Below are 21,869 nucleotides of genomic sequence, written 5' to 3'. Positions count from 1 at the left end.
ACTTGCGTGAAAGTGTGTCGCATGTTGTCGGGGGTTCTTTGTCCCGTCAAAGTTGTTGCAAGTTGGTGGTATGGATCCTTAGGGGTAAGGTACAACATTGAACTCCTTCGGATAAGGTCTACCCTTCGAAACCAATTCCCCTCCCTTTGATTGGGTCAGGGCTTCCTTTACCTGTTGTTCCACCATATGCCTTATGTCTATTTCCAGTGTTATACTCTATGTTGAATTCCTTCTTGGTTGTTTGTCCTTACTGGAGGAGGTGAACTTTTTCTTCCAATCTGAAATGTTAACAACTTCTGGCTGATTTACTTCTGGAGAAGCGGCCTTTGGAGACCGAGTTTGACTTTGAAGTGCGGCCACAACAGTCCTCATCTCCTCCAGCTTCTTCTCTATTTGATTTATATGCTCATCTCGCAGTTGAATGACCCTCTGTAACTCATCAGAGGCGTTCTCCTCGGCTGGTAATGGAGTATCGTGCAATGATGAAGAGGCTCGGGTCTCAACCATGAGAAACTCTGCATATTCCTCCTCTATGTATGTACATGGCTCCTCTTTTTTGAAAGGAGGGCATAGAGTTGACACCTCAGCGGGCGTGGGATTATCGTGGGTAATCTAAAAAAGGCTCAAATGAACCAAAGGTTATATTGTCCGCAGGAGTAGATAAAATGTTAGTGGAGTAGAAAATAGTGTTCTCCCTGACAGTAGCAATCATGATTACCTTTTCACCGTCCATTTTTTGTCGGTCAAAATAGGAACATTGATCAAACTTACGAAAGGGTTTATAATTACAATCAGAAATATGCAAAAATATTGGTGCTTATGAAGGCGCAACGACTAAGATGCTGAGGATAGAAGATGGGATACAAGTGTCGAGTTGCCAACCATAAGAACTGACACGTAGATTTGAAATTCAAGTTCTAAAAAGACAACAAAAAGTGACACTCGGAGAAGGAACTAGGTCACACAAATGTAAGTAGGACTCCTAAAATGAAGAGAGAGTCTCTTCCCCAGTAAAGTCGCCAATCTTGTTTCGGTTATTTTTGTAAATGTGGAGTTGCAAGCCAACTTAATCATCGTCTTAGGATTCCCTTCCTAAAGAGCCCTCTTACTTGAATCTTCGGAACAATTCAGAGAAGAGCAGGGATCATAAATTGAGAAATGTAAGACAAAAACTAGGTAAACAATTTTAGAAGAGAATATGGAAAACTTATGTAGGATAAACTTCATGTGATGCGTCAAGCATGTATGTCCAGAATAAAAGTGGATCAAAACACATTGAAACTCATCATCCACAAAGAGAATCCCTATATAAATAACACATAACCAGAAAACCAAAAAGGATATTTTTGTTCAGGGGTCAAGAGAAACATCCAAAGGGACGTATCCCTTTAGTTAATTATATCTTGTGGGATGCCCAAGAATACTCTCAATTAAAGAAATTCTACTTACATTCAAGTGATGACTAGTAAAGGGTGTGTTAAATTATGGTTATCTCACAAGAGCGTCCTAATGCCTTCTAAGCTCATGACAGCATAGAATGAGTTCCTCACGATCCCAAATGGACAATGAATCATCAGCGACCAGAGCATATGAAATAATTAGGTCGTCACGCAAGGTCCACTCTGTGTTTTCATGTCTAAACAAGCCATAAGGGTGGAGGGTGAATCATCGTATACCAAATGGGTGGCAGACTGTCCACAATCGGGGTCTAAGAGACGACTTCAACAAGGTGTCAAAGGAGTGACAGGGCTCAAAATGGGTAAATAAATGAAGGTTGAGGAATCCTAATCGGGAAGAGATACCCGAGTTAGGATACCATGGATCTGTCTTCCCAAGCTATTGAAATTTCAAGTTTACCTAGTCGTAAAAATAGTCAACCCAACCGGACCAGAGATCCCTTGCCTCTAATATTAAAATATTTTATTTTGCATAGCGTACTAAATTCTTCACAAATGTTTTGCATATGGTCTGAAACACGTGAAAATATACAAAATATACAAAAATTCTCTTTTTAAATTTAGGTATGAATATCAAATTATGCAAGCTCTTAAGCAGGTCTTCTTGCTAATAGGACAAAGTTCAAAGTCCCGCGAGCCAAATTCGATCATTCTACTAAGGACTGGAGTTAACTAAATCGGATGCTTCTTAGTTAGTTTGATCCTTCTCCATATGAGAATTAAAATTGACAAGAATGACTAGTAATTGAATCGTAGTCTTATATATGAAATGAGAGATATTTTATCTCTATATTCACCTGAAATTATGAAGTTTGTACCCGATCCTTTCCTTTGTAAGCGGGACAAAGTAGATAATGTTCAAATAAAATGATTAAATCACTAATGATAGTAAGTTAACAAAAAAATTTAAATAAGGGGGCCTATTCTCAAAATTAAGCTTCCAATAAAATATCTAAATAAATTCAACTATTGCAATTTCTAAATCTGACCCAATGTAAATATGACGGAATTGTCAAGGTTGACAGGATTCTGTAAATATGTGTTAATTCCAAAACCTGATACCCTGAAAACAAGAAGCAAAGTTGATACAGATCTATAAAATCTAGAAAACTCACAAATTACTAAATATTAGAAATAAAATTACTATAAAATTTAAAAGTAAAACTCGTCAAACTCGGCACTAGTTTCTCAAGGGTGACAAATTTATGATTAACCTAACCTCACATAAGGCCAACATCACATCATATATACTACTAAATTCTCTCTCAAATCAACATACACTAGCACGGATAGCCCATGTTCTATGTTAGGGTGGCTCTGCCAGCCTTCACCCAAAAAAGCATTTGTCCTGAACCCTCTGCAGGGTAGTTGCCGTCGTATGACACCGTTGAAGTACGCCAACGATCGAAGCATATATTTTCTCCAATGACTGTATTCTTTGAGATATGAAATATAGGATACATTCGATACAACATAAAGTCCACTATTAGCTAAAATTATCTCAAATTAATCCCCTTATATAAACTTCACCTCTAAGTTTACAAAATTCTCTTCTATGACTATGTTTATAAGATTCCCATTGACAGAACAACCCACAGTTGCTGATAGAGACCATGACGACATCAGATATTAATTTAATTGACTTCATCAATCATTCCCTCAACAATATGTTTTAAAGCTTATAGTAATAAATTTCTAAAATCTAAAATACAATCAAATTTCACAATATAAAACCCCTAAATTGCCACCACCAGTGTATTAATGACAGACATTAATAAAAAAAATGCTCTCGTTAATAGAATGGATAATTAATCACTGAGGCTTGCGCCTATGCAAAAACACAAACTTCACATCAAAATGTCCTTAAAAATTAAGGGTAAAATCTGTTGCATCTCATCTAAAGTTTTATTTGCCTTCAAAACTTTGATTATAGATAAGCACACCGAGTGATATGCAGTATTTTGAATGCAGCTACTGCGTATATTTACACAATACCAGATCGTAGCAAGAGTTGTAACAAGTACTTAAATACATGTAAAGGGTGCAATTTCAAGTTAAATTACACATCAAAGCTGGATAAACAGATAATAAAAACAGTATCTTGTACCCACCACATATTAATATTTATACTGAAACTATTCACCCTTCTCTCCAGTAATAAGCTCCATTACAACTCGCTTAATGCTTCCACCATTCTTTGACAACAGCTTCCTGTTCAGCTCTCTGTTATTAAAACCCTGCAATATAATATTACTAACATCAGCCACCCATCTAATTTAACTAGAACAGGCTCAAAAATAATTACCATTTCCTGCAGCTCTTTGAGAAGAGGATCCCATTCATCAAAGCTACAGAGATGCTCCACTGATTGCTCCAGATCATAATGATTCTGCCTGAGGATTTCTTTGTTCAGGTCAATCTGCTTGAAGCCCATCTCTTCAAGCTCTCTCAGCAAGCTTTGCTCTACAGTGTTCTGTTCAGTGAGAACATCCGAAGGAGGGGGATTGGAATTTGGAGGAGGGTTTGATGGATAGTAAATATCAATGAGAGGATATGAAACTGGGGGTAAAGGATCTGGGATATCCATGGCAGAGTTTGAAACAGGAGAAGAGGATTTTGGGTCCTCAATGAGCGATGCAGAGGAAACTATTAAAGATGAAGCTAGAATGTCACTTGAGGCCGACGTATTATCTGAATTTGGCATGTAAGGATTCACAGGATTCAGAACTTGGGGCAAGGATTCTTGGACATCAATGGAAGGATTTTGAACTGGAGAAGAGGATATAGGGACCTCAATGTGCAATACTGGGGAATCAATGAAAGAAGAAGCACCAGAGGGTTTCAGAAATGAGTCACCATCCTTCTTCAACATATCATGACCCACAGGTTTTAATAGTTCCTCTAACAACGCATTTTCTTCTGATTCAGCAGCGATGAAATCCAAGGGATCAGTATACATGACTTCATCGTTCGGGTAACTAATTTCAGGGGGCAAGTTCAGGTTGAGAAAAGCAGGGGCAGCACTAGAAGAAGCTACTAATGGTTTATCATCAACCTGTGTTGAAAAAATTGCATACAGTTAACATGCACGAAGATAGTTTGCTAACAAGATAATAATTAAATGGGGTGCAAGAAAACTTTCAAGACCTGGATAACGACCCAAACTTCATCTCCAAACTTATGACCAGAAGGAGACATCATCTGCCAGTATGACGTGTATTGACCTAGCACTAATGGTGCTACAAAATCAACTGCAACGTCAAGTTCCTCATCCACAGGAAATCCCATCTCGGGAATCTTGCATTTATTAGAAGCATAAACAGAAATTCATGTCAACCTAAAGTTTCAAATAACTGAATAATGCCAAATGAAATCAGTTTAATTAAAAAAAAAAAAGTGCAAAACCTCTAATTCAGCTGAGTTTTGGCTTCCCAAGTGATGTCCTCTAACCCACACAAGTTGGGTACCAGATGGCCAGGCAATTGCACCATTGTTGCGCATCCTCCATATTTTTGTAAATTGAGACGAAGGACGCATCACAGTTCCATCCCAGACAGTTACATCTCGAATGAAGCAACTCCCAAGCTTTGACCTTGGAACCATCACCCTATTATGGGCTTCAATCATCGATAAGAGTCGATTTCTATGCTTCTGAAATAGGAAGAAAAGATGCAATAAGAACATCGTCAAATGGTGATAAGTGTAATAATGTTAATCGTGAAGAAGCAAACTAAAAATCATACATGCTTGTGGTGGTCTTTCTTTAGCTTAGGAAAACGGAAGGCAGACCAATCAATTCTAGTATACTCAGTTTCTTTGCCCATATTCCGGAAACAAGTACTGCATAAATCATAATTTTCTTTCCTGCAGTAAGAAAAGTCATAGTGAATCAAACTGTGCAGCCATGTGGCCAAAGTAATTTATTAAAATCAGAAGACATATAATTGAAATAATAAAAGTGCATGCAAGAGAAGTAGCTCCTCACACAGTAGACTTGTATCTTGGTCCCATAATAGGGTGCATTCCACAACCATCACATATGACACCCTTGTGGAAAGTGCGTGATGGGTGGTCGTGACAAATAGATGACCTCCTGTAAGGATGTAGCATTGGAGAATGGCAAGAAAATGAAGTTGGATCTCCACGCCTTTTCCCCGAGGTAATTCCCTTGCAGCTAGAATCACTGTTAGGGGGAAAGAAAACTGTATTAAAAGGACAGTGACTAGTAAGATCAGAAGGTCTCGTATTAGAACAATGATTTGTAGAAGAACCAGCATGCCTGTTTCCTATGGCATCACCCTGAGATGTGAAACCAAACGGGAGCTGACTAGTATCCTCAGAAGGCCGCCTCTCAGTCCTGGCATTTCCACACATAAACGTTGAAGCAACAAAGGGGTTTGGTTCGTCAAAAGGCTCAAAAATCCCCACGGTAGCATCACCACCCAGAGTATCAAATGGAATGGGAGGCTCAACATCCAACCCAGACTTTCCATGCTCATTGCTCATATTCGGATCAAAATCCACAGTGGCATAGTTTATGGATCCCAAACAACGGCACGATTGACCAACTTCAGGCATCTTTGGAGTATTTTCAGGGACTTTGGGTAATTGATTTTGTAGATCAATTGAAACTTTGGGTTCATCAAAGGTATTAAGGTCTGCTACCTTAGAAGGTGACCCACAGGACTTGTCCACTGGTTTGCTAATATGTTCCTGAGAAGATTGAGAAATATTGGAAATTTGCATCTTTGATAAGAGCGACAGAAGTTCGCTCAGAACGGGTGCAGTTGATGCAGTTTTTATCACATCACGAGAAATATTTGTGAGGACTCCACGAATTGGATCAGGAACAGGCTTCAGTGACTTTTCAACAGTAGAATTCAATGCAACTGCAAGTCCAGGAAACCTACTATGGTATGGACTTGCTGAATCAGATCTTATGTCAGAATTATTATCAGAACTTCTCACACCGTTTGGTCTTGAATAAGAACCATCAGTTGAATAAGGTTTTAGCTGAACATTTATTCTTAGAGGTGAATAAGTTGAATAAGAACCATCAGTTGAATAAGGTTTTAGCTGAACATTTATTCTTAGAGGATTTAGCCTTTGACTTAAAACAGCATCACGCAATTCATCATTATTGTCTAAAGCCACCACATCACCATCTTCATCAGTATAGGTAAGAACTAGAACTGCATCATCACTGAAATTGAAGAGACTAGATATTTTTGTTCTGAGTTTATCCATGTCATAATCAATGATCATGAGCTGTCGATGGACGTAAACACTGAAACGCCTAAGGGTATCACAATATTTTACCTGCAAGCGAAAAGAAAAAAAAAATTATGAAATTGCAGCTTAGTAGCTGAAACCTGAAAAAAAAATAATCGAATCTCAACAGCTGGTAGAAGTATAATTTCAAAATAATATATCTACAAAAGGATTGTGAGGTAAGATTTAGTATTTTCTTGATTGCAATCATTGAAAAAGTCCTTACATTTAAAAATGATTAAATAGAAGTTAAAACCAAATCGAGTAAGAAATGTCAATTGTTATTTACATGCCAAGTTGCTACTAATGCAACACTATAAAAAAAAGATTAGATAAATATTGTATATTTTTTGCATGAAAAGTTGCCTAGTTTAGATAAATTAACTCTTGAAAAGAAATGCAAGTTGGATGAAAGCAAGGTTAAGCTTCCACTTCTCCATTCATTGATGCATAACTATGGTGTGGTGATAGAATAGAACAAAAGGAGAAGGGCGTCATGTTTTTCCTCTTCTAATTTTCTTTTGATGTGGAGTAATTAAAGTTTGTGATACAATTCATTGTTTAATTTCGTCAAAAGCATTCCATCAAGTAATGATCTAACATTATTTTTCTCACAAGTTCATTTTATTTTACTTTGTAGCTTTCAATTTCTATTTTAGAAGATGGAGAAGCTGAATATTTATGAGAGATTTAAATTATCTCTGGTTGATTCCTCATATGAGGCAGGTTTATATGGTTTGGTCTAAATTCATGTCATTATGGCTGTGGTTATTCTCAAGTTCAAAATTACAATTCAAATTTCCTTGCTTTGGAGTTATAATCAGTTCCCAGTAATGTGGATTTTGGGTGAAGTGTTGCTGCATCCTTGCCATACTGTTGCTATCCACAGAAAGGTGGTGGCTTCCTTTGTTACAGATTAACGTTTATGGGACTAGCAGTTTTTCCTATTGCAGTCAATTTATTACTACTGCATTCCAGAGAATTTTAAAATCCGCATGCTAAATGCATACGACGAAGGCATAAAACTCAATAACTTTGATTCAATAATTTTTTTTTCAAGTTTTAATCTTAGTGCGCAAGCAAAATGTCTTATACCATTGAATGCGATACAAGTGCATCCATTTCTTGAATAAAAACAACTTGTACTAATGTGAGACTTGAATTTTTTTTTTTTTTACTGGGTGAATTATTTCCTCTTCTAACTTCTCTAAATATCTTGTCATTAATTTTCAGGTGTCCTTGATTTTTGCTAAATCGTGACAGCTCATTGCTCTCACATGGTTCTAATTTCTCGGAGTTTTCTTCAAAGTTATCCAAGCATATTAAATTATCATTTAAGTTATAATTCTTGTATTTATTAAAATAAAAATTTCAAACAATTTCTAATTGTATGTTGTAATAATTAAAAACTTAAAAATTACAAATTAACTTCAGCGCTTCGAAACACGCTGATTTGTTATGCTCCGCAAGCACGCTTTTAAGAGCATTGCCTTAAAGTACCCTGAAATCAAATTAGTAGCATAGCTTAAAAATGCATATTGTCAAATAAATGTAACAGGTATAAATTAGACCAATATAACCATTCAACTAACAAGACAATTTAAATGAAATCGGATAGATTATGATTTTATCCAATAAAATTATAACGATAATGTGGTTTACAGTTCTATACTTTACGTTTGATGGAACTCACAAACTTGGAAAATTTTCAAAGAGGATCAATAATTTGGAAGAAATAATTTTAGCATTAACAAATATTTAATTTCTAAAATCTATAGTAAGAAAAAAATTAGCAATAACATATTTAATTCTTTCAGCAAACATTTCAACTAAAATAAAATCAACAAGAAACATAAACTTAACGAAAATTAAGAATTACCATTTGATGAATATGGATACGAATTGTATAATCAATTTTCTAGTTCATCATCAAAAAGATTCTAGCATATTTGAAGATTATACAAAGATTTTGATATGCTTGCAACTGCACATGGGAGAGCCGAGCCTCCAGACGAGCCGCCGGTCCAAAGAAGGCCGGTCAGGACCGGTCAGACCCAGCTAGACCAGCCAGCCCAACCTAGCGAGACAGAATCCCTAGGAAACAGTTCCAACTTTTGAGTGGGTCCCACACAACAGCTAATCACATAAAAAAACAGGGAAATAAAGAGAGTATTGGGGGGAAAGTTGAATGGATTTCGAAGAGTAATTATTATTTCTAATTAGACATGACTTATTTTATATTTTTTTTAATTCATTTTTTTCTAATTGGTAGTGGCTTATTTTATGTTTTGATTGACTGCAATTTTTTTGTTTTTTGTTTTGTATTCTTGATGGTGTCAAGGTTTGGCAGAGAAATGATCTACCTCTCAAATTTTAGATCATCCCTTGTATCTCGTTGTATGCTTTGATATTAATCAAATATGCTCTGTATTGGGCTTTCCCACATATCTATTGCAAAATGCTCGTTGATTTAACTTTGGTTCGCAACAAATTGGTATCAAAGCCAGAACTTGGAGGAATGACAACAAAGAAAGTGGATGCATTGGAAAAAAAAGTTGGACAAATAAGATCGGGGATGGAAAAAATGTTCGCTACCATAGAGGATAGGTTTTCTTCCAAGGAAAACTAAATGGAGGTCCCCTTGAGAGGTTTGCTTCCATGGAGAATCGAATGGAGAATTAATTCAAGCCTTAAAGAGATGATAAAAGAGGCTCATTGAGATGTAATCCAAGATCCCGCTGATGACAAGAATTACAAACCCTAACCGGGAGTTAATCAGGGAGTTCTTGGCCAAATGGAAAGGAAAAGAGATCAAACAAGACGACCATGAAGAAGAAAGCTTCTACCATCAGAAGCTTCCCCTAGGACTCCAAAAAGGATGGGAGTAGAAACTTCTGATGGAGAGGGGTGAGCCGAAATTTAGAGGGGTTATTCAAGGGGTATGAGGAGCACGGAGAAGGAAAGAAAGAAACAGGAGTGGGGTATGGCTATGACCGAATAAGAGAGTTTCACCCTAAACACATGGGAGGAAACTTCGAAGTGAGGAAAGTTGGGATGGCGATGCAAGGGAGAGGAAACTGAAGATGCCAATCTTCAAAGAGGAAGTCACACATGGGTGGGTGTATCAGGTGGAGTGATACTTTGCAGTAAATGGGTTAATTGAGGAAGAGAAGCTCATGTCAACAGAATTATGTTTAAAGGGAAAAGCCGCAGCATAATTTCAATGGATGGAGGCGAGGTAACCGATCTGTTCATGGGAGAAGTTGGAATGTTTCCAAGTTATTCGGAAAAGATACCTATATGAGCTATTTTATGCTTTAACTTAGGAGATAACGGTCACAAAATACAAGGAGAGGTTCGAGGTATTTTCGGGAGTGGCTGAGGTGTATTTTTACAACAATAATGGAGAGCAAGGCCTAGAACTAACGTTCGAGCAGCCCTCCGACCATTAAGATCGCACGTTCGAGCAGCCCTCCAACCATTAAGATCGCAAGGAATGAGGAAGATGATGGAGCTAGTCCAGATGGTGGAAGACAAGAAACATATAAAGAATACCAACAACAACGGCACCACAAGAGGATTTTACAAGAGTGCCTCAACGACAATGATACTGAGGACCCAGACGATATCGTTTCAAAAAGAAGCTCCAAAGGAGAGAAATAGGGGGACCCATTCCAGGGGCAATTTCAAGCGCCTCACTGAGGCAGAAATGCAAGAAAAGAGAGCGAAAGGATTACGTTTTCAATATGACAAGAAGAACACCCATGCCACCGTTGTAAGGGAGAGCGCTTCAAGTTCTTTTAGTTCCTGAGGGGGAAGAGACGAATAGTGAGGAGTTGAAGGAAGACACGTTAGAGGAAGGGGAGCATTTACACTTTTATGAAGAGAAGGTATGCCTCAATTCATTGGTGGGATTTACTCTGAATCACACTATGAAAGTGGGAACGGATTAGGGAGCAGCTGCTTGTGGTGTTGGCTAATAGCAGGGCCACAAATAATTTCATATCAAATCGGGTCGTAGATCAGCTAGAGATGGGGTTGGTAGAAACGGAGAGTTTTAGAGCTATGATGGGGGCAGGAAAGTGGAGAAAAGTTAGGAAATTTGAAAGGGATTAGTTCTAATACTACATGGCGCAACACTACATGGTCTACAAGTGGTGGAGGACTTCCTTCTCTTGGACTAGGGCAACACTAATGCACCTTTGGGGATGAGTGACTACAGAAGCTTGACGGGACAAAGATGGACTGGAAATCTCAGATGAAAGAGTTCAAGGTGGAGGGTAGGAAGATGATGCTGAGAGGAGATGCTAGCCAATGCAGAACCATGGTCTCACTTATGATTATGGTAAAAATGATACGGCGAGTAGGGTTAAACTATTTGGTGGAGTTGCAAAGTATAGAGGAGATTCGGGGTCCCAAGTCATAAGAGTTCTCCAACGGTGTTCGGTAGCTCCTACAACTGTTTCCCGAAATTTTTCAGCAGTCGAACGGATTACCCACCGAGAGAGCATGAGCACGGTATTATCTTAAAGGAGAGTGCCCCTCCTATCAGTGTCAAACCACACTGGTATCTTCAGATTAAAAATGATGAAATAGAGAAGTTGATATGAGAGTTACTCAAAAATGAAATTATCACAGCTAGTGTGAGCAATTTTTTTCGAGTCCAATCCTACTGGTAAAGAAAAAAAAAGTTGCTCACAATTTGGTGTGGACTACCAGGCATTGAACAAAAGGAAATTATAATGGTTAAGTTCGCTATCCCTATGATTGATGAGTTGCTAGATGAACTTTATGAGGCAGTCATTTTATCAAAAATTGATATTAAGTTGGGATGCCACCAGATCAAGATGAATCCAATTAATGTGAACAAGACAGCATTCAAGGCACAAGAAAAACATTACAAGTTTTTGATAATGTTATTTAGCCTCACCAATGTTCCGACCACATTTTAAACTCTCATGAATCAAGCTTTTTAGCATTACCTCAGAAAATTCGTTTGTCTTCTTCGATGGCATTCTAGTCTACAGTCGTACAGAGGCAGAACATATGGGGCACCTTAGAATAGTCTTGGAGACGTTGAGGTAGCACCAGTTGTACGCTAACTTGAAGAATTATTCATTTGCACAGTTAAAGGTTGATTACCTAGGGCAAGTGGCAACCAAGGTTGGAGTAACAGCGAACCAGTCCAAAATCAAGATTATGGTGGACAGGCCTTTACCAAAGAATTTGGAGTTGAGAGATTTCTCACATCTAAGCGGATATTACTCAATATTCATGAGGGGGAATGTCATGATAACATAGTCGCTGACGGAGCAGTTGAAAAAGACATTTTCAAATAGGGGGAAGCAACAATACAGGCCTTCGAGCATCTGAAGAGATGTGATGACCAGGCTCTACTATTAGCACTTCTAAATTTTAGTAGACCATCCGTGGTAGAAACGAATGTGTTAGGGTAAGTGCTCACAGCTAGAGCAATGCTCAAGTTAATGTACGAGTGAGAGTTGATGGCTATTATCTTAGCCATTTAGAAGTGGCGGTCTTACTTATTTGGGCAACACTTTTTATTTAAGACAAATAAGAGCAGCTTAAAATATCCTTTGGAACAAAGGATGCTGACTGAGGAAGATCAGAGGTGGTTATCCAAAATACTAGGATATGATTTTGAGATTCAATACCGATCAGGATTGAAGAATAAAGTTGGGGACGCACTGTCGAGAAAGGTAGAGGAGCCCCAGCTGACCAAATAATTGGTACCCTTTGTTCTAGATTGGGTAGCCCTGAGACGGAAGAGCAAGCATGATGAAGGGCTGAGGAAAATTCTGGTACAGTTACTGCAGGATATGAACAATCATCCAGGATATGCGCAGAGGTAGAGGATATTATGGTAAGGTGCAATGTGTACCAATGGCACAAATACTTAACCATGGCGCCAGGAGGGTTAATACAACATTTACCTTTACCCGAGAAGGTTTGGGAAGAAGTGACAGTGGATTTATAGAGGGGTTGTCACGATCAAAAGCGTTTACAAAGATCTTGGTGGTATCGGATAGCTTGAACAAGTATGCACATTTCATTTCATTATGACACCCTACACTTTTGAATCACTACGGTGTTCATATGGGAAGTGGTCCATTTCCACAAAGTGCTAGAATCTATTATATCAACCAAGGACAAGATGTTCCTCGGCCAATTCTAGAATGTGATATTCAGGTTACAAGAAACAATCCTTAAAAGAAGCACAACATATTATCACCAGATCGATGGCCAGATGGAGGTAGTCAATAGAAGTGTGGAGACACATTTGCGTTGTTTGTATCAAATAAGCTGAAGCTTTGGGCTAATTGGACTGTGTGAGCTGAATATTTGTATAATACTTCGTACCAAACTACAACATAGACAACCCTTTCAAAATTTAGTATGAGTGAGATCCCCCTCACCTGATATATAATCAACACCAATATTCAATGTCGACTGGTATGCCAAAGCTTTGTTTCGTATCAAATACGTTGAAGATTTGTGCCAAGTGAATTGTGTAAGTTGAATATTTGTATAATACTTGTACCATACTACATCACAAACAACCGCTTTCAAGACTCTATGTGGGAGGGATCCACCTCACCTGATATATTATCTAGACTGATATCAGTGTCAGCTGATACTTGGAGAAGGACAGGATATTGGCAAAGCTTAAAAGGCAACTAATAAGAGCTTAACAGATCATGATTAGGAAAGCAGATGGATATAGGAGAGATACAATTCGAACACAACTGACATGGTTTACGAGAAACAATTTGAACGCGAAGACATGGTTTTACTTGAAGTTGAGGCCCTACCGACAGAATAAATTGGTAAGATGGAGCGAGAAACTTTCTTCACAATTCATTGAACCCTATGAGATTACGACATGCATCAAGCAATGGTCTACCGTTTGATGTTACCACGATCATCAGCAGTACATCCAGTCTTTCATGCTTCGTAGCTGAGAAGTGCTATCGGAGATCATAAACTTGTCTTCACTACCACCGACACTGACAGATTACATGGAGGTGATCCTAGAACATTTAGAGATATGAGTGCGAGTAAAGAAGCTACTACTAAATGGAAAGATATGTCAGATTATGAAGCAACGTAGAAGCCTTACAAAGTAACACAAAAGCAATTTCCATCATTCAAACTTGAAGAGAAGGTATTTCTTTAGGCGGGTCGTGTTGATTCGCTTGCTTCTGTAACTACATACGAGAGAGCCGAACCTCTAGACAGTCGACTAGCCGACCAAGCCAAAGCCAATCGGCCCAGGCTAGAGGAAAAATCCATAGAAGACGGTTCCAGCTTTCAGGTGGGGCTCACACAGCCATTAATCACGTACAAGATGAGAATTAAAGGGGGTATTGGGGGAAATTTGAATCAACTTTAGAGGGTTTTTATTATGGCTAATGGGCTAGGGTTTATTTTATGTTTTGATTGGCTACAGTTTTTTTTTTCTGTGTTCCTAGTGAGGTCTAACATTTGTGGAGAGACGATCAAATTTTACCTATCTCGGGTTTTCCCACATATCTACTATAATTTAATCGCTGATTTTGACTCTGATTCGTAACACATTTACAAATCTTATTATTACACATGGTTACTTCTATAATATTTTGTTACACTATTTTCTTCAAAGGTTGATGAATGAGGAGCATCAAAAAAGGCTATCTGAATTACTAGGACATAATTTTGAGATTCCATAGTTGTCAAAAATGAAAAAAAAAAAAACTGCAAATGCACTTTGAGATTCCATAGTTGTCAAAAATGAAAAAAAAAACTGCAAATGCACAGTCAAGAAAGATAATGGAGCCCACACTAAAAACATTATCGGTACCCTTCCTCGTAGATTGGTAAGCCCTGAGACGGGAAAATGAGCAGAATGAAGGGTTGAGGAAAATACGAGCAGAGTTGCTACATGATCCAAACAAACCTCCAGGATATGTATCGAGGGGAAAACAACTACTCTGCCTGGAGCAGTTCGTGTTGTCGAAAGCATCAAAGCATATTCCCAAACTATGCAAAAGCTTCACACCAGTGCAATTAGAAGACAATCGACATTAGATTATTTTTAATATTAGTCTTCATATACTTATAAACTTGAAATATATACTTAATCAATAGCAAAATTTGAATTTGAGACTAAAATTAAGTATGGAATCATATCTGAATCTAAACTTTTTATAGGATGAAAGTACATTTTTGAATTTAAAACTAAACCAATCATATTTGATGTCAGTTGATAGAGCAATTGAACAATCTAGAAAAAGCAATTATTAATGAATTAATTGTTAAAATAACTCGTATGAAGATTGGTCAAAATGAAGTTGATTTTGACTTGGTACATGGTTTAGCAATATATTAATTCAAAGCAGGAACCTTACGAAACAACTCACAATGCATCAATGTTTTAAGGAATTCCTTAATAATGAACATCATAAAAATAAATCTTAAATTTTAAACGTGATACATCATGTCAATTCAAAGCTCGAAAGCCAAATTTAACCCATTTGAAATAATTTGTTTAGTATGTTATTGCTCCATATAAGCATATTAGATATGCATCATTTGAATGCTTTTAAGCTCCCCTTCATCTAGGAATTAGATAAAGATCTTCATTAGTTTTAAAATGCATCTTAGTTTCATAGCATTTTAATTCATTTTATTTACATGAATTAAGTGAGATTATTCAAATAAAAAGTTGGCATTTTAGATAATTAAAAGCGTTTTTGCTATGAATAAAAAATAAATGAATTTAGACATGGTGATAAAACTAGGCTGTTCTTAAATTCATTGAGATTTTCATTAAGAGTTGTAAAAATATTAAATGCAAACAAAATGGGGCCATTTAAAATCTTGCACGCATTAAAATGCTCTTACAAATTGAAAAAAAAAATCCAAGAAATTCTAGAGTTAAATAAATTTTCAATGTGTTTTGAGTTGACCTTATTCCATGAACCAGTTGTCACTTAAAGTATTCTCTTCGCATCTCTTTTTGAACCAGCACATGGCACTACACAAGATAATTATATCCTTATTTCTAAAGTTGCGATAAATTATAAAACTGTGTCAAATAATAATAATGAATTTCGAGACTATCTTGTTCACTAATAAGACACGTTCTTGCGACGACTCAAAATTATTATACAATAAAAAAATTAAATTTTGATTTATTTAATAAGAATAAATTATAAATTCATAGGAGATGGATTTATCCAAAACTAGTACATTTGATAAAAACTTATATATTTATTCTTGTCAAAAGAATCACATCAAACACTAGGAGATTTGAGAGTTTATTGGCTTACTAAACTCTTTAATATTATTTTAAACACAAAAAATTTTTAAAAACTAAAATGCCTCAGAAATGGAGGAAGAGTATTTTGGTCCCCATTTTTTTAAGAATAAAGGGCATGCACAAAAGTTTGCAAATTATAGAGGAATTAAATTAATATGTCATACTTTAAAATTATCAAAGAGAGTAATTCAACATAGGTTAAGACATCATACAACGATTTCTCATAATCAGTTTGGATTTATGCCTGATAGGTCTACCATGGAAGCTATATATTTACTGAGATGTTGGTTGGAGAAGTACAGAGAGAACAAGGAGGATAATAAAATTTTTATTACGAAGAAGCTCACAATAAGGTTCAAAGAGAAGTCATTTAGAGAGTTCTAAAGAAGAAAGGTATCGATATGACTTGAATTCAAGTCAATAAAGATATTCATACTAGGGATGTTATTCATATTCAAAGAAGGATTGACCAACAACAAAGAAGGATTGACCAACAATTTTCCTATTTCAGTTGGATTACATCAGGGATTGGCTTTAAGACCCTATCTTTTTGCTTTAGTTATGGATGCTCTTACTATAAATTTACAAGAAGATGTACCTTGGTGTATGCTTTTCGATGATAATATCCTTCTTATGGAAAAGGCTAGAGAAAGACTTCAGGAAAACTTGAATTATCGAGGTCAACATTGGAGTCTAAAGGCCTTCGTTTGAGAAGAACTAAAACTGAAAACATGGAATGTAATTTTAGCAGTAGTAGCTACAGTGGTCAAGTTGTAAATATGGGTGATCAAATCATTAAAAGGTGTGAACATTTTAGATATCTCGGGTCTATAATCCAAAGTGATTGTGATATAGATGGGGATGTTATTAGTAGAATTCTAATTGGTTGAAGTGGAGAAATGCATTTGAGCCTATTGTGTTAGTAGAATTCTAATTGGTTGAAGTGGAGAAATGCATTTGAGCCTATTGTGTTATAGAAAAGTACCATTTAGACTGAAATAAAAATTTTATAAGATGGTGATGAAACCTGGAATGCTCTAGCGGCGCAGAATGTTGGCCATAAAAAGAGAAACACAAAACAAAGTTAAGTGTTGCTGAGATGAGAATACTTGGGTGGATGAGTGGCTTGACACTTGAGAGAAAATGAAAAATGAATATATCTATGATCAGGTTGGTGAAGCTTCAACGGCGAATAAGATTAAAGAGAGTCTCTTCTTAGATGGTTGGTCACATTAAATGCTTTTGATGAGCCAATTAGGGGATATCTTAGATTCGACTTATGTTAAGAAAGTCAGATGAAGACATTAAAAGGACTTGGGCCATATTGTACAAAAAAATGATCTCAATATATTAGAATTAAATAAAGATATGACAATCAAAAGGATGCAATGGAGAAAAAGGATTCATGTAGCCAACCCCACTTGTGGGATAAAGGCTTGTTATTGTTGTTGTCAATGTTGTATTGATTTATTCTAATTCATTTTATAATTTTCAAAAAAAAATTGGAACATGCCAACGGGATTACTTACAAGAATGACATCCAGTTAGATAGCTTCTTAGTACTAGGTTTTATTAGGTTAGTTTATTTGTTATAGCCTAATGCTCAGGCTATAATGAATGTAACTATTCTCAGTTGAAAACCAATTGTTTTGGAGTTTGTTAGTTGCCTTATATGTGCTTACAGGGGCATGTGTTGTTGCAGTTCCGATATTCCTATTTCTTGAGAATTTGGGTTTTTTGACAGTTTCGAATTCAGTGGCTAGTGTATAAGGGCCATAGAGTTTGGAATTAATGGGTATACGGGCAATAGATATTAGGCTTTATTTATTGCTATCCACAAAGGGGCAGTAGCTTCTTTTGTTACAGGTTGGCAAATATGAAACTTGCAATTTTGCTTATCACAGTCAATTACTATGAATGTTTTTGAAAAAAATTCTAAGATTGAATAACCAAAGGTTTTTGGATAAATCTGGTTGTTTTTGAGAATTTTTATCGCAAATACAGCTGATTTTAACAGATTGACAATCTAAGGCATATGATTTGAAAACTTAGCAATCAATTTCTCATTTCAATTTTAATCTTAGATGTGTACATCCTTCAAATGTAGCATCAAGAGCAATAATTTATTCCAAAATTCATATCCTTATACCAGTATGAGGCAAAACTTCCTTTGGTAAATTCCTTTCGTTGTTTAATTTCTCGATAGGCTCCATTTGAAAACATTTTGTTTACATCTTTTCTTTCTATTAAAATACCATATATTTATTTAGCTATAACTTTCTTACTATTTTTCATAATTTGTTGTAGTCAGGAGCAACTTTTCACATCTACAGGTATAATAGTAGTTAGAAAATTATAATCTAATTTTTAAAAATGAAAAAAGATTATAGTATCCAAAGAAGCTTAAAATAAAATAAAAATCCCGCAAAAATTGTATCAACTTTTACAGATAGTTGCAAGCACCCCAAACGGACTCTTAAGTGTTTTTACACAAACTATTAAAGAATAATGCATCTAATAAATGGATCATGTAGGACATGAACATGGCATCAAAGGCCCGAACAAGTGCCAACTTGCTCAAAACTAAATCGAGATTATTTAAGAGTCAAATTTGATTTGAACATGACCCAGAATGGGTCAACATCCCTCAAGGTGCATAAGACTTCCCTGATGATCTTGTGGCGTACTAAAAAATTTAGGAAGACTTATTACATGCATGCCCATGTATTTATATATCTAACACCTAAACTTTAATTTTTACATTAATATTTCATACCACTTTACCCATGCATGAAAAGGCATATCTCACTTTTTAAAATTTAGTGATATTGGTAAATTTTTATGAGATATAGATTTGAAAATTATAAATGTAAAAATCACATTGAGTTTGAATCCTAGCAAACCATTGCCTATTTCTCACCACAATTAGTTAAATTCAGATGAATCACTACTATGGAACTACCAAAAAAATCCAAATTTGTATCATTTCACAAATTTTGACATGAGTTTATCATTGCCTATCAACTGAACATCAATTCTTAGCATCTCTTATCTAGACATATGACCTATAATAGCTACTAAAGAGGGCATGCTACTCAAGGGGATAAGCTACTCAACAAATCAACATTAAAAGGACAATGTTAAGATGAGAAAAATTGGAAGGTGATTAAGAAATAATGAATACCAAAGATAACTAACATCATCAAGGGTCAACATAATTAAGGAAAGCAAAAGGCAGTTAATGCGACCAAAAAGAAGTATAATAGGTTTCATGAATGAACCAAATGAGAGAAAGTAATAATCCCTAGCAAGAATTCTTAGATATTGTGAAGCTTCCTTGCAAGCCATACAAGTCCATAGCAGTGATAACTCATATTCTACATATAAATTTGTCACAATACTATCCAAATGCCACCACCAATATCTGTAAGTACATAGCTTGGCAGAAAAAGGTCCCACACCCAATGAGAAAGTTTACTAACATCATTAGGATTTCTTCAAAGTTGGGATAAAAGGCCGCAAAATAATCTAAACAAGCTAGATCCCTTGGATCATTTAGATGTTTAACCATAGACAGACTTTCCCTCCATGCTTATAGCAAATAATGAAACTATTGCCACCATGAATATACACGATGACAAGAGGTCTTTTCTAGAAAGCTTAATAATGACCATCAACAAAGTTTATACACTCCAAAGAAGACCTCATAATATCTTCCTTGCTAGCAATTCAAGTTCATTGTAGCAGCAATCATACTCTGCACACACAAATTTGTCTCGATGCATTGCAAAGGCAGCCTCAAATATCTTCAAAAACATGGCTCCACATAAAAAAAAGGAAAGTCCCAAAACACAAAGCAGGAGCTCAACAACCTTACTAGGATTTCTTCAAAGATAACGAATAGGATTAGACAATACAAGATACATCATTTACTTATTCGGATAATTTAGTTCCTAATGTGCAGATAGACTTTTTACACCCATGGGTATGCATTTCATTCTTTGAATTAAGATTTGGGGCCTTATGAGTCATTTCCATGATGGATAAGAGTCCAAAAACTACTTCTCAGTCTAACTATAATATTAAGAATTGCATCTATCAAGATGTTACTGAACCTCACCTAGTCAATTTGCGAAGTTAAACAACATTCATCTGCATAAACAATGATATCCACGCAATTACATGTTATGTGTTTCTATTACAAAGTACACCCTCACACGATCCATCAATTTTATTATCATAAATAAATTTTAATAACATAACTATGACAGTTATTATAGCCCTGCTAACAAGCTGCCTGATCATCTCACCTATTTATCATCATTAGCAGTTCAGCTAAGCTGTCCATGAACCATAGAAACTGATAAGTATAACTATGTGCAAATTCTTCAGAAAATATTGCAAGAACATAAAAACGCTGCATAAGCTATTTTAAAACATCAAAGTTAATACAATTGAAGAACTCCTTGTGACCATGAAAATGAGATTAAATAAAGCTTAAAAAACATTTGCAGAAAAACAAGGTGAACAAAACCCTATCAGCCATCTGAAATGCATAAAAATTGATACTGTTCAGTTTACTTCAACAACCCGAGACAAAATTAAATCAGATATTCAAACTTCAAAATTCGCTTCTTTTTTTTTTTCTGAAATCATATACATGAAAACGATAATATCACTGTCCAGCACGACAACACTGAACGACATCAGATAAAAACCTAAATATAACAACAGGCCACGGACAGGTTGGTGATGATGCCATGATTGGTAATGGAAGCACTCAAATTAATTAGAGGAGAAACGATGAAAAAAACGAACCTTTATCACAATATTTCCCTCGTCTCCACCTCTTTCCTTATCACCCATGGAGAAGAACGAGGTCGCCGAGGCCATGGTATGCCGGTAAAAGCTAAACAGCTATGAGTCTGAAGGAGAGAGAGCTAACCCTAATCTAATGGAAGAGCGATCATATAAGAGGTAGAAGGGGGGAGATCGAGGAGACCTGGCTTACTACTGAGAAGCTAGAGAAAAAATGAAAACACGGGAGCCCTGGCATAACTCGCCAATGTCTTCCCCTCTATATAATAGCACCAGAGTTTCTTGACCGCTAAGGCATGCCGCAATTAATAATATAATGAAATATTGAAAAGATAATGCTCTTAGGTTTGCATGCTCATTTGTATCAATAGATAGAAGAAAAGTAAATGACCCTCAAAGTGGACAATTTTATACTATTCTATTCTTAGCATTACAATCACTTGAAAAAGCTTCTATTTAACACAAATGTGATGCATCCCAGATCAAAAAAAAACATAAAAATGTACACTGAAAATAAACAATTTTATGATAGAATAAGACTATAAGTGTATCATTAAAAATATATTCAAATATTGAATAAATTTTTATTTTTGATGTTTGCTTAATTAGTGGATATATGAACCTCTCAAATCTTATCCAATCTCTTAGATTAACTCTTAGAAGTGATTTTACAAGTATTTTTTCTTGAAGGATTTTACTTGATGGTTCTTAGTTTCTCTCAAATCCCACCATGATGGTAACATCCCAAGCTCTCCCACATACACTTGTTTCCAAGCCATTAATTGTCATTAGCATTGAGCTTAAAGCATCTTATCAATGTTTCACAATGATGATTAAAATGTCATGAGAATTTTGACACTTATATTTAGGGCACCACATTTTTAACTTGTAAGCCAAAATATTATTTATTTATTGATTTCTCAACACTTTGATCTAATTTTTCATTAATTTCAATGCAAAGAATTTGCCTCTAGCATATTTACCGAATCATTTTTACCAAT

At 35.9% G+C, this 21,869-nt stretch overlaps 1 protein-coding gene across 2 annotated transcripts; it reads right to left on the bottom strand.

Annotated features, from left to right (window-relative positions):
• Positions 1–3,416: 3,416 nt before the first annotated feature.
• LOC110018704 (protein NBR1 homolog) lies at positions 3,417–21,119 on the bottom strand. Of its 2 annotated transcripts, XM_020716113.1 has the most exons (8): positions 20,869–21,119; positions 5,737–6,776; positions 5,443–5,640; positions 5,201–5,321; positions 4,863–5,108; positions 4,605–4,754; positions 3,763–4,512; positions 3,417–3,694 (listed from the first exon to the last, which is right to left on the bottom strand). In XM_020716113.1, the coding sequence occupies exons 1-8, from the start codon at positions 20,941–20,943 to the stop codon at positions 3,593–3,595; spliced, it is 2,682 nt and encodes an 893-aa protein (XP_020571772.1). In that variant the 5' UTR covers positions 20,944–21,119; the 3' UTR covers positions 3,417–3,592. The 2 variants fall into 2 exon arrangements, with proteins under 2 accessions (XP_020571772.1, XP_020571771.1); XM_020716112.1 differs by having other exon boundaries at positions 5,443–6,776.
• Between the last annotated feature and the right edge of the window lie 750 nt (positions 21,120–21,869).

This window comes from Phalaenopsis equestris, unplaced genomic scaffold, assembly GCF_001263595.1.
Source record: "Phalaenopsis equestris unplaced genomic scaffold, ASM126359v1 Scaffold000032, whole genome shotgun sequence".
Taxonomy (NCBI): Eukaryota; Viridiplantae; Streptophyta; class Magnoliopsida; order Asparagales; family Orchidaceae; genus Phalaenopsis; species Phalaenopsis equestris.
Note: the sequence above shows the minus strand (reverse complement) of the source record. Positions and strands in the feature narration are given on the sequence as shown.

Bases quoted from the DNA above. Each gene is read 5' to 3' on its own strand.
- LOC110018704 (XM_020716112.1), bottom strand. From the start codon at position 20,943: ATGGCCTCGGCGACCTCGTTCTTCTCCATGGGTGATAAGGAAAGAGGT. The intron at 6,777-20,868 runs GTTCGTTTTTTT...TTTCGCTTGCAG, and splicing joins AGGGAAATATTGTGATAAAG to GTAAAATATTGTGATACCCT. The intron at 3,695-3,762 runs GTAATTATTTTT...ATTATATTGCAG, and splicing joins TCAAAGAGCTGCAGGAAATG to GGTTTTAATAACAGAGAGCT.